Source organism: Lepidochelys olivacea, assembly GCF_965140295.1.
Source record: "Lepidochelys olivacea isolate rLepOli2 genome assembly, chromosome: 6".
In the NCBI taxonomy this organism is placed as follows: domain Eukaryota; kingdom Metazoa; phylum Chordata; order Testudines; family Cheloniidae; genus Lepidochelys; species Lepidochelys olivacea.
Genome location: NC_140416.1, coordinates 12,670,082 through 12,683,454, shown reverse-complemented (window position 1 = coordinate 12,683,454; position 13,373 = coordinate 12,670,082). Strand labels below are relative to the sequence as shown.

General features: G+C 46.0%; 1 protein-coding gene across 2 annotated transcripts; it reads left to right on the top strand.

Moving 5' to 3' along the window:
- Positions 1-1,560: 1,560 nt before the first annotated feature.
- On the top strand, positions 1,561-12,562 carry SIRT3 (sirtuin 3). Of its 2 annotated transcripts, none has more exons than XM_084631130.1 (8): positions 1,561-1,932; positions 2,725-2,905; positions 5,289-5,489; positions 6,423-6,655; positions 6,819-6,919; positions 7,167-7,328; positions 8,021-8,230; positions 10,045-12,562. In XM_084631130.1, exons 1-8 carry the CDS (start codon positions 1,851-1,853, stop codon positions 10,063-10,065), a joined length of 1,191 nt encoding a protein of 396 aa, XP_084487256.1. In that variant the 5' UTR covers positions 1,561-1,850; the 3' UTR covers positions 10,066-12,562. The 2 variants fall into 2 exon arrangements, with proteins under 2 accessions (XP_084487256.1, XP_084487257.1); XM_084631131.1 differs by having other exon boundaries at positions 1,564-1,932; positions 5,292-5,489; positions 10,045-12,560.
- Positions 12,563-13,373: the final 811 nt, after the last annotated feature.

Sequence of the window (13,373 nt, the reverse complement as noted above, 5' to 3'; positions counted from 1 at the left end):
ATGTGTGTCCCAGCGCCCCGACCTTTCGGAGATCTCCAGACCAGCCGGGACCATCTCACTGCACGGGTTTGGGGCTCTCGGCACTGTATCGGTTTGGAGCCCCCATTGGTTCTGTTTAGGGTAGCAATGTTTCTCAGAAGCCCCTGAAGGACGGTGCACCCACCAGTGCAAACAGACAAGGGGTCACAGACCTGCCCCCCTAAAAAAAATAAAGCTGAGCTGCTGAGGGCGGCCCTGTACGTGCAGCCTTACCAAAGCTGCTGCTTCCAGATAATGCTAGAGCCCCACTGTTTTCAGACCACTTTAAGCACATCACTAAAGGACCACATTCTCATCTTCTATCCCTGCCCAATGGGTACCCTGCTGTGAAGGCCAACCATTACCATGAAGATAATTGAAAGTCATACTAAAATAAACAAATTACACTGTTTTACTTGAAATTCCAATTTCCCCCAGCTTTTGGGGAGATGACCACACAGAGACAGTTAGTTGATTTGTCCTCTGTCCCTTCCTTTGCTAAAAAGGAGGAAATCCTAGTGCATTTATTAACAACTCAATGGACGAAGGGGAGAATACACTAATGACAGCCGTGGACAAATACAAAGATGCTTGAAAGGGCAGCAAATACTGTTGTATGACCGAATTAAAATAGAGTAAGAGCTAAATAAATTTTAAAAATGGCATAAAATCAGTAAAATGAGGTGCAGCAATTTCACATAGGAATAATCAAATACACAGGTTTACAGTGGGAAAATGATGGCTCAGCAGTAGAATTGCAGGTGGGGATCTCTGACTAATTTCAGTGGATGATAAAATAGATGGGAACCAATGCAAGGGGAGCTATTGGGGCACTGATAAATGGATCAATAGGCTGGCTAATTTCAGGCCTAAATTAGGAATGGTAACACTGATATCTGAATGGTAGGAACAGTGCCCAATTGCTGGAGCTGTCTCCTTTTAGATTAGATAACATCAAGGTTCAGCGCACGCATTATCGTGAAAGATCCATGGCACATTTTGAAAGATTTGGTGTGAATTACAATGTCCTGGACACTTTCCCCTTCAGGATATCACCTCTTGCTGGACCTATATTCGATATTGCCAACTGTACATGTTCGAAAACCATAAGCTGGGCCCCCAAAATCATGAGATTGAAAACACACCATTTTGGTTTCTTTTTAGTTGCCTTCTGCTTTTGGGGCCTTTAGGGTGCTCTCAGGTCAGATTTTCAAGCCTTTCTCCACTACCATGAGGGCTAGAAATGTGTTTGTTTGTTTGATTGATTTTAAAGCCGAATTTTCCCCTCATCACTTGTCTCCAGCAGCTGGGACTGCTGAAATACCCCAAGACTCGCAATAAAATCATAGTCATTCCTTGACCTAAAAACACTGTTGTATAGTGTAGCTAGAGATGAAGCTTGCTGTGCTCTACTCCATTTCAGTGGATGATCCCTCTATACACAGTTTGTACAAGGGACAGCTAAGTGACAGCAACTATGAAAATGCAAGCTCTGGTTATGCTCCTGTGAGCTGCGGTGTGCTCTTCTATTACGGACATTGTGGTAAAGCCTTTCAGCTGTTTTGCCTGGCTCCGGACCACCTTGAGCACCCAGGTGCTTTGCCCTGTGCCCTAGATCCCCCTTCTCCAGCCTCCAGGTCACCAGTGCAGCGAGTCCCGGGGCGACACAGGAGACAGTGACCGGGGGGCCCTGCGCCCGGCAACTAGACAGTCGCTTATCCAGTCGCCGGGGGCTGGAAAGGGAAAAGCAGGGAAGCAGCCACAGCAGCCTCCCTCGTTCGCGTCCACATCGCCCAAGCCTCCACTTTCTGCGGCAGGGCCCGGGCAGGGGCATGAGCCTGGGGACGGGGTTACGGTTCAGAGTCGCGGCTCGTAGAAATGTGTTTCCTGCGGCGAGTCCTCAGGGATTCACAGGTAAGCAGCATATTCCGGGGGCGGGGGGCAGGCGGATTTGGGAAGCCTTCCGAGGAGAGGGAGGGGAAGGGCAGGGGGAGTTGGCTGGCAAAGTTCAGAGGTGCCTGGGGGAGAGCGGAGTGGATTGGGCAGCAGAGTTCAGAGGGGATTGGGGAGAGCCAAGTGCAGTAAATGAGCTTGGAGTGTGTGGGGCGGGGAGCTTGCTGGCAGTTTGGGGGAGATCAGTGTCAGTGACATACGGTGTATGGCAGAGTGGATGTTAAATCTGTAGCCGTACCTGGCTGGTCTCAGGCTTTTCACCTGAGACTCAGGCTTTTCAGGGGGTTCTCAGTGATAGAGCCAGGCGCTGACTTTGCATGGCATGCCAAGCTACCAGCTTTGCTTGTACCAAGTGTGGTGTTAGGAGTGGTGTTGGAGGTGCCCTCTTTTAGATGAGATGTAAGAGTGATAGAGAGACAAGGTGAGGGAGGTAATATCTTTTACTGGACCAACTTCTGTTGGTGAAAGAGACAAGCTTTTGAGCCACATTGAGCTCCTCTTCAGGTCTCTCTCACCAACAGAAGTTGGTATCACCTCACCCACCATGTCTCTTTAATGTCCTGAAACCAACATGGCGACAGCTACACTGCATGTAAGAGGGATGTCACTTGTAATGCCATAATTCTTGGTAAATGCACAGAGCTGACTGTTCTTGCTATAACTCTGGATAGATTTCTTTAAATCGGTCACCCCTGGCTCTGCCTTTCTAAGGGACCATTGTCAGCTGGTCTAGGTTGTTATCTTTTGTTTCAGCCTGGAGGAATCTCTGGATATGCAGTCAGAGAAATCATCCCAGGAGGCCCGTTGGCTCCATGGGGGGCAGAAATCTTCCCTTAGCTTCCTTGGGATCTGGCTTCATCCCCACAAGTGGAACTTCCCTGCAGAGGGAGCCTCTGGAATGCCATGGAGAGATGGCAATTGCCTGTGGAGCAAGGTACGACTGTTTTCTCATTTCATGCTGTTCCCTGTTACTCTCGAGCACAATCCTGATAATTCTCCACAAACCAAGGCTCTGTTATCTCATGGACTCATCAAACTCTCTCACTGTCTCAGAAATACCCACTCCCAGGAAGGAGGAGATGAGGCTGTTATAATTAAATTCACCAGATACTGTAGAGAATGCTGAGAGCTTGAAGATGAGAACAGTGTTTACCATCTAAATGCACAGGCTCTCTGTCTCTGCGAACCACACTGGTGTAGTATCTGCTGCCCTGGGAACTCTTTGTGAGTGGATCAAACAGCAAAGAGGCTTTGAAGAGAAATATCGGCCACTGCTAGAGATGGGACATGTAGTCTTGTGCTGAAAAGCCCATGCTCTTGTGAAGACAGTGTCCAACCCATGGAGGCCACATTCAGTGATTCTGTGACCTAATAATTGCCACCACTAGGAGTCACCAAGAACTTCTGGGCTCTGGTCTCATGTCTGGATTTTGCCCTGATCAGAGTCAGTGCCCTGAGTGACGGGTTGGGTCACAGAGATCCTCTTGGGACTGCCACCTGATGTGCTGAGACTATCTCTGAGCCCGTTTTCCCTGCCAGCGTGGGACTCCAGAACCCTGTCTTGGTGAGCCGGACATGCCAGCCTGCTGCAAACCCAGACCCAGACCTGAACCACGTCCCCCAAAAGCTGCTGACTTAACTGAAAACAGCTTAAGAAGCGCTCCTGTCTCTAGCACCCAGACACCCAGCTCCCAATGGGATCCAAACCCCAAATAAATCCGTTTTACTCTGTATAAAGCATATACAGGGTAAACTCATAATTGTCCGCCCTCTATAACACTGATAGAGAGATATGCACAGCTGTTTGCTCCCCCAGGTATTAGTCACTAACTCTGGGTTCAATAATAAGCAAAAGTGATTGTATTAAGTGTAAAAAGTAAGATTTAAGTGGTTCCAAGTAATAACAGACAGAACAAAGTAAGTTATCAAGCAAAATAAAGCAAAACATGCAAGGCTAAGCCTAATACATTTAAGAAACTAGTTACAGATGAAATCTCACCCTCAGAGATGTTCCAATAAGCTCTTTTTCACAGACTGGACTCCTTCCTAGTCTGGGCCCGATCCTTTCCCTTGGTACAGTCCTTGTTCCCGCTCAGGTGGTAGCTAGGGGATTTTTTATGACTACAGCTCCCTTTCTTCTGTTCCACCCCCTTTTATAGCTTTGGCACAAGGCGGGAATCTTTTGTCTCTCTGAGTCCCCACCCCTCCTTCTAAATGGAAAAGCACCAAGTTTAAGATGGATTCCAGTACCAGGTGACACAGTCACATGTCCTGTGAGACCCCAAGCCTTCATTCTTCCTGGCCTGACTCACAGGAAGGCTTGCAAGTAAACAGAGCCATCCACAGTCAATTGTCCTGGTTAATGGGAGCCATCAAGATTCCAAACCACCATTAATGGTCCATACTTTGCATAATTATAATAGGACCTCAGAGTTATATTTCATATTTCTAGTTTCAGATACAAGAATGATACATTCATACAAATAGGATGACCACACTCAGTAGATCATTAACATATTTTAATAAAATCATATGGACTGCAGCGTCACACCCTGGATGAGCAAACATCACTTAGGTTGTTTGGGGTAATAGTCTTCTCATGTGATGGATTGTAGATTCTCATTTCCTCTTCCGCACTTAAGGCTGAGCAGTGATTCAGTTAGGTTTCTGCCATCTGCACATGGACTCTACTAAGCAGGGGATCCTGGATGGGATTCAGGGAGGGCCGAGGTTTCTTCAGTCCTTAAAGTGGGCAGCCCTGTCAGAGCAGCATGAAAACACAATCCTAAGTGCTTTCTGGTTGCCAATCAGGATGCAAAAGGGGCTCCCGTGTGCATTAGCCAAGGGGAATCGTATACTAATTTGGAGATTCAAAGATCCTTTAACGCCAGAGCCTTGTCTATAATCCACCCAAGTACACCCATGATTGTGCTGTGAGGCTTAATGTCTTATTTAGGTTGAAAACATCTTTGGGGTAGAGACTGACATTTTGTTCTGCATTTGTACAGCACCTAGCACAATGGGGTCCTGGTCCAGGACTGGATGCTAGCACAATAAAACAATAGATAATAAATGTCTGTTAAGTGCCTTGATATCCTCGTATGAAAGGGGCTGTAAGTGCAAAGGAATATATTGTGCTGCTGGGGGCTTCATACTAACTGGTACTATGTTTTCTCGTCTCAATTACCGAACAATAGCACATGAACCTGCAATTGAAAGATCAGCTCCTGGCTTCCTAGGAAACACTTGGGATGTTTTTCTCCATCTGAGCAGCTTGAGTCCTTTTGTTACCTGCTGCATTTCCTTTCTGCTCCTAGCAGGATCCAGGGGGCCAGACCGATCTCCTTATCCACTGCTGCCGCAGGCTTTTTTGGGATCGGCAGAGGAGGAGACGGCAGTGGGAACCGGAAGCTCACTCTGCAGGACGTGGCAGAATTAATTCAGAAGAAGGAGTGTCACCGGATGGTAGTGATGGCTGGAGCTGGGATCAGTACCCCCAGCGGCATCCCAGATTTTAGGTAACACCTCACCCCTCTCACAGATGCCTATTGGAGCCATGCCAGAGCTGGAATTGATGATATTCCAAACCTAGGTAACAGCAGGGGTCTGCCACTCACCATTCCTCTCCCTCTCACTAGTACTGGGGGTACTGATCCCAGCTCCAGGCATCACCACCACCCTCTCATTAGTGCTAGTTTGTGGCATGCCAGCAGCATTCCAGACTTCATTCAAAAATCACCATGTCTGCTGCTTCTCCTTCCCTGGCCTGCTTGGACAATGCCACAGTTAAGATTAGTGCTCCCTTCAGCAGCTCCGACTCCATATGACACCTTGATCCAGATCCTCAGGCCCAGCTGAGCTGTGCTTATTGCTTGGTTTCGCCTCTGCACTTCCCCAGGGCTGGGGCTGTCCAGGAGCCAGTATGGCCATGGCATAAGCTAGAGTTGAAACAGGGGCCACTCCAGCAGCCCAGGATCACTGCAGCACAGTGCACTTGCTGTGGCCCTTCCCATCCTCAGCAGATCCTGAACATGCCTCAGGGGGTCTGGAGTTGGGTGGTGTAGAGCCAGCGATGCCAGTTTGACATCACCTGAGGGGCTCCTCTTACATGCAAGGGAAATCCTCAGCTGCCCACTTAAGGCTCCTTTGCCCTGCCTCAGCTGCAGAAAGCAACTAGATAGGGCTCAAGAATCTGGTCATTCTCTCTCTGAGAGGTGTCATATGTCACGCTCTAGCGGTCGGTTTCTTTAGAAACATCTGTGCTTGCATCCGATGAAGTGAGCTGTAGCTCACGAAAGCTTATGCTCAAATAAATTGGTTAGTCTCTAAGGTGCCACAAGTACTCCTTTTCTTTTTGCGAATACAGACTAACACGGCTGCTACTCTGAAACCTGTGCTGGGTTTGTTTTCTGTGGCATTCTGACTGATAGGCCCCTTTGTCCCCTCTGCAGGTCTCCTGGGAGTGGCCTGTACAGTAACCTTCAGCAGTACAACATTCCCTATCCAGAAGCCATCTTTGAAATTGCCTACTTCTTCCACAATCCTAAGCCCTTTTTCACGTTGGCCAAGGAGTTGTACCCTGGCAATTACAGGCCCAACTACTCCCATTACTTCTTGCGACTCCTGCATGACAAGGGGCTCCTTCTGCGTCTGTACACCCAGAACATCGATGGGCTGGAAAGAGGTGAGTGTTCTCTTCCTGGCTCTCCTTGATGGACTGCAGGGAAAAGACAAGGGGCGGGGGGGTGGAATACGAGAATGGGGCTGTTGAAACATGAGATGAATTTGGGGCCAGTAGGTTCAATTTCCTTGTACTGAGTTGATCTTCTCTCCATCTTGTGTTCAAGTTGCTGGGATCCCTCTTGATAAGTTGGTGGAAGCTCATGGCACCTTCGCCACTGCGACATGTACTGTCTGTCGGAGATCCTACCCGGGTGAGGACTTCAGGGTGAGTAGCAATTATGGGGGCATCAACACAGAGACAACAGAAGCAAATTCAAAGGGGGTTTGCAGGCCAGTTACCTTGTCCTCATGGCCAAGAGACAAGGTTCCTGTTCCAGAACAAATTTTGTTTTGTTACAATGTGATATGATGGCAAACCCATGTGTGCTTGTGGGATGGATGGAAGATGTGATGGTGGAGTTGCCGTGTTGCCTGGTAAACCATGTGGCTGCTGATGGGTTTTCTTCTTTCAGGGAGATGTGATGGCAGACAAAATCCCCCACTGCCCAGTCTGCACTGGACTCATCAAACCTGACATTGTGTTCTTTGGAGAGGAGCTCCCACGCCGGTTCTTCCTGCATGTGACAGATTTCCCCATGGCAGACGTGCTCTTTATCATTGGAACCTCCCTCGAGGTCTGTGACATAGATCATGAGAGGGCTACAGGGATTCAGCACTTTGGGACTTGGGGAAATAGTGCAAAATTGAACAGGGCGTTGGGGGGAACGGGGGGGGCGATTCAGGCATCAGGAAAATGAAGAGAGGAATTTGAGGACACAGGGTGAGAAGCAGAGTGCTCAGACTCTGTGTGTGGGTATATGGAAACAGAAGGCAGCTAGACAAGGTCCATGGAGCTCAGGGTAAGGATGTGGGGATGGACCTCTGTGGGTGGAAGAGATGAGGGGGATACTTGAGGAGGTATCAGTAATAACTGATACTTTGTGGATACTTGAGGAGGTATCAGTAATAACTGGGGTGGACTCTGGTGGAGGGATGCCCTCTGCCAATTCAATGATGTGCCAGCAGGGGGTACAGTAGATAATAGCTTTTGTCTGGGATATTCCTCTCAGTCAGCTTGTCCAGGTTATGAGATGCAGTGTAAATTTTGGTATTAAATGGAGGGTCTGTGTAGTATGGAAGAGTCAGGCTGCGAGGTTTTGGGCCCCCTGGTGTGGTAGAGCCTTCTGAGACCCTGCATTTTGAGTCCCTAAGGTTCAGTTTGTGGAGTGCAGTGAATTCATTTTGTGTGGGGTATGGACTCCCCTGCTGCCTCCACTCCTGGGATGAAGCTCTCTGTTTCTTTGCTCCTTGGGGGGGGATTTTTTAGGTGCAGCCCTTTGCCAGTCTGGCAGATGCAGTCCGCAGCTCTATTCCTCGTGTGCTGATCAATCGAGACCTGGTGGGACCATTTGCATACCAGCCGCAGTACAATGATGTGGCCCTGCTGGGAGATGTGATCAGTGGGGTGGAGATGTTTGTGGAGCTGATGGGCTGGAAGGAGGAGATGCAGGAGCTAATCCGGAGGGAAACAGAAAAGGTATGAATGGCTCATGGAGGCCTCCCTCAACCTCGTCATGCTTTGTGTCAAAAAAATATTCCAGTGCCAACAGGTACTAGGAATTGTGGTGACCAGAAAGTTACATAGAAGCCATCTTCATGTCTACACTCTGTACCCGGGAGGGAGGAAGGGAGAACACATTCCAAAGGATAAAATAAACCACTAGGGCATTTAGCAACGAACGCAGAGGGTTTATATCGGAAGATAAGGAAGTAGCCGGGGTTGTTAAATACATTTTCAGCCAACATCAGACTTGTCTCAACCAAGCAGAGACAAGACCAAGACTGTGAAGTATAGTTCCCTAATGATGGAATGGTTTAATGTTATTTAACTGAATATCTGGGTCATCCTGATCTAGAATTATGTTGATATTTAAAAAGTACAAGCTGTTTTAAGGGAAGCCTGTTCTATTTATTTACTGATGCATATCCAAATAGACTTTTCAACCCCTAAAGGAGTGAATAGGGTGATGGAGACTTGCCTAAGCCAGAAATCAGTTTACCAGAGACAACAGCTGTGCAGCTAGGAAGCATACAAAAACCAGAAAGGGTTAGGGTTAGATGCATTTAAAAGTCAAATCATCAAAAGCCTGATCCAAAGCCTAGTGAAATCAATCTGAAGACTCCCATTGACTTCAACAGTCCAGGATAACATGCACTCTGGGGCGCAGACTGCAAAAGTTCCATAGTGATTCTGAAGGACTGGAAAGTTACCAGTATGACTCTCCATGCCAAGAGAAATACCCCTGACGTGTGCCAAACTAATTTGCACACATTATAAACACACAAAAGTGGTGGCTTTTTTCCTCCTCTCAGTTTTCAGAGCAGAGGCTGTCGTGAAGTCTCACAGTATTAAACTTCATTCATTTTACAGAATATTCACTGTGGGTCAGATCCTCAGCTGGTGTGAATTGACATCGCTCTCTTGATTTCAATGGAGATTCAGTAGAGCTAAGTTGCTTTGTGCCAGCAGAGGATCTGGCTCTGTAATTGTATTGATTCCTTCTGAAGTCTTACCATAAATAAAATTAACCTATAAATGCCAAAACGTATTCTCTTTGCTTTTTCGTGGGTTTGTTCTCTTATTTGCTGCTTTACAGAATCAGTTCATTCGCAATGGCTCTCCCAGTCATCCCTATTACTAACAGAAGTAAAAGCATTCGTCTAGTCTGGTAGTAATGAAATGTTTTAAGCGCTTAATGCTGCAAACCCTTACTCCTCTGAGAAGTCCCTTTGACACAGGTGATCCTTTGAGACCTTCAGAAGAGAGATTATAAAAGAGCAAGCTATTATTTTATTTTACACTAACATTAATTAGGGACCATTAGGAGGAGTCGTTTATTTTAATCTAGTGGAGCATTTAACTCCATGGATCAAACTCTGCTGGTATAAATGGGTGCAGCTTCATTGGTGTCAGTATAGTTTTGCCCATTTGCACCAGCAGAGAATTTGGCCCTGTATTTTTAAACAAAGTGCAGTGAGGGGGCATGATGTAGTATGGAGATCCCAGACCCGATTTTAACGTTGCTGACAATCATTATCAGATTATGGGTTGTCTACAGAAAGGATGATTAGTCATTTGTCAGGATTTTTTTCATGGTAAGCCATTTGAGGGTAACATGAGAGCACACAGCCACAGCTGCTGTAACTCAGTGAAGCAAATCCAGTTAATTGTGGCATGCACGCTCTTTCTCTTCACCCTGGGCTTTTGGCCTGAGTGTCACCAGCTGAGCTGATGAACGCTGGAACACGTGAATCATGTTGACGAGACATGAACGTTCTTTCTATTTTTAGCTGGATGCAAAAGACAACTAGGACAGCTGCCCTCCTGCTACTGGAAAATGATGTTCACCTTGAAAAGGGATAGGTGTCATCCCCAGTGAGCTGTGGAGAGGTTACAGAAGAGAGCTGGGGAAAATGCTCTCCAGCTTTGCAGTGGCTACTGAGGATCCTTTTGGCTGTATCAGGGTGCCCTGCTGCAATACAGGAAAGACCATCACACAAGACTCTTAGCAAGTGAAGACCGAATGACAGGCTGTGGGCTGGCTATTGCAGGAGACTTTCCCAATCTGATACCTCAGCCTGGCACATGTGCCCACTGAATGCTGTGACCTCTACCTTTTCCTGTCTTCCATTCTCCCAGATCACGCATTTGGAGAGACTTTGCCTCTCCTTTTGTGTCACGTAGATCCTTATAAACTATCATCCAACTTTGTGATGTTCACTATTAGACTGGGCCAGAGTCTCATTTCCCTCCCACCAGGCATTCTGGACTCTCCCCAGAAATTCAGGATCAAATTTTCATACGTGTCTTGTGAGTCTGGGTGTCCCAAATTTTTCGGTGCCCTACCTGAAATACCCTGGAACGGCCTGACTGTCAGAGGGTGAGCGCTCAGAATGTCCTGAAAATCAGGCTCATTTATAGTATTTCAAGTTGGGCACCCAAAAGTCACTAGTCCACTTTTGAAAATGCTAGTTGATCTGTCTAATTCTAATGCTGCTGGGACAAGTACCCAGCTTCATCAGACAGGTTCATAGAAATTGTCCGGCTCCCTGAACCAGCTCTTCAAAAGAGCAGGTTTTGGATGCAAGCAGGCTTTTTTCAATTATTTATTTGTTGCCAATTTGTAGCGTTTATTATATGGGTGAAATCACTGCTAATCAGGAGGGGAAAGGTGTCAATGTGTCTAGAGATGATGCCTGGAAACCCCACTCCTGTTGAGCAAACAACCCTATGGGCCAGTTTAAGCTGCTGTTTGAATGGAACGTGGGTTGATATCTGCACAGCAATAATAATTATTAACACTAATAAGTGTTAATGCCTTTGTGGATGTCTACACATGGTATTTCAATGTCTGTTTCACACATTTCCCAGGGTCAATGCTTTGATTGCTCTTACCCCAATTTGGTTCATATGCCCTTTGTTATCCTTCATTTCTCTTAATTATTCACTTAGCAGCTATTCACCCTTTAAATGCTGGCTCAGTTCCTTGCACAGATTTACAGCTCACCGAATGCTCCAGTCATGTGGAGCAGTAAAGGGTCTACTGTTTATTCACTGAGCCTTCTAGGGAGGGAATGTTGGCCCGGACACCAGGGTTATTTCCTCCTCTTTTCAAAAAGTGCCATGGGATATTTAATTTGCACATCTCAGATGGACAGAAGGGATCCATGTTTAATGTCTCATCAGAGAGCACTACTAACAGTGAGAGGCCCCTTCCCCTCTCACACTAGAGAGCTATCATTGCAGCTGAGCCCAAGGCCCAGTGCAGGATTTGAACTCACTACCCTTCTGGCCTAGAGGCAAATGCAGCAATAATTAGCTAGTCTATTACAATGATTTTTCTGGATGTGACCTTTGACCAATACTATGTCTAAAGAAGCACAATAAAGAGGAGATGCAAAACACCTTGCATCAGTGTGGTTCTGGTTAATATTTTGAAATGCACAAAAGTCAAGGAATTTGAATGTTAAGGCTTCCACAGCTACTGTAACTCTGAGTCTTTGTACATTTGTATGCCTGTATATTGTGTTAACTGTTTTGCCTTAATATGTATGTGCAATGTGGCTAATTTACAGTTGCGGTATGAAACCTAGCTTTGGATTATCTATCTTCTATGCATTTAGAAACTTCAAGCCAAATCCTCAGCTGGTGTAACTCAACAGCACTCCATTGACTTCGATGGATGTATGCTGATTTACACTAGCTGAGGATCTGTCCCTGTCATTCCTACCATTGCAGTAACAGTTTTTTGCCCTTGGACTTCTTTTAAATGAGGTCTGTGATTGAGCTCACATTCAGATGAACAGAGTTGTTTATCTGAATGTGTGATTCAAATATATTTGAATGTTCTTACACGGCTGTGGGATCAGCCATTGAAATAAATGTCATTTGAATATATAGCCTAAATAAAAGCAGAAGTGTTTCTTTCACTTTGCAGCGCACCAGACATGTAGCCCAGCTGGAGTTCTGCCCATTTCTACACAGTTAACAGTTTACTACAAAACAGCATATGTTGCTTCTCAACCATATTTCGTTATACACGTCAAAGGTGCTTGTCCTGACTTGAGCCTCAATTCTGCAAACCCTTATGCACAAGATTTACACATATAGGCAGCCCTATTAAAATCAGTGGGATCGTTCATATGTTTAATGTTAAGCACATGTGTGGAGCTTTTGCTGGATCAGTGCCTAAGCCATTGCAAGCTTGAGTTTTAAACATGGCCTATTTCTGAGGAACTTGAACACAAGGAAATGGGCAAGGGGTGAGTAAAATACACCATGTTTTTCTTTAATTTCTTGAGCGGGCGAGGTTTCTGCCAGATCTAACACTTTGAAAAAGATCAGAGGTTTGCACTGAAAGTTTACTACTATTTTTTGCCCACTTCTATCTTAGAAAAATAAAATAGAATGGCTTGACCCAGAATCTCCACACTTGATTTCTCCTGTTCTCCTCAGGGAGCTTGCTGTCTATTTGTGAAGTTGAGTGGGTTAAATTTTGAGTTATTCAATTTTTCCCCCTCTTTTTAAACTCCTTGGAGTTTAAAAACGTCCACAAAGTTCTTCACTAAGTGAAGAACTAAACTTGCATTTTTAAAGAAGTAAATCTCTAGCCTTTTTCTCTTGCAGAGACAGCCTTTAAAATGTAAACCAATTGCAAAGTATATTTAGAATTAAAATTTCACAGTGGGAGACATTTTTAGGAACAATCCCCAATTCTCCAATCCCCCCCAACCGCCCCCAACAGCTGCACTTCTGGCCACCAGGGCTCCCACCACACCTTGATTTCCTGGACCACAACTGTTCAGTGATAAGCCACAAGGCCCAACCCTTCCTGTCCATCCTGTCTGTACAGAAGAGAAACACCGCTATGCTTAACCTACTCTTTCGTTCAATACGGGTCAGAAACCCCACTATCTACATACAAGCAGGTAACTATTTAGCCCAGATCCACTCTACAAACACTAGCTGAAAACCTCATTCTGCAATTCTGGATATGCCCGTAGATATTCTACACAGAGCAGAAAAGAGGACTAATATGCTTGGACTGTATTACTTATTTTTAATAATTACAACCATTTAAAAAGTAATTGGAATACTTATCATGCTCCTATAGCTACAG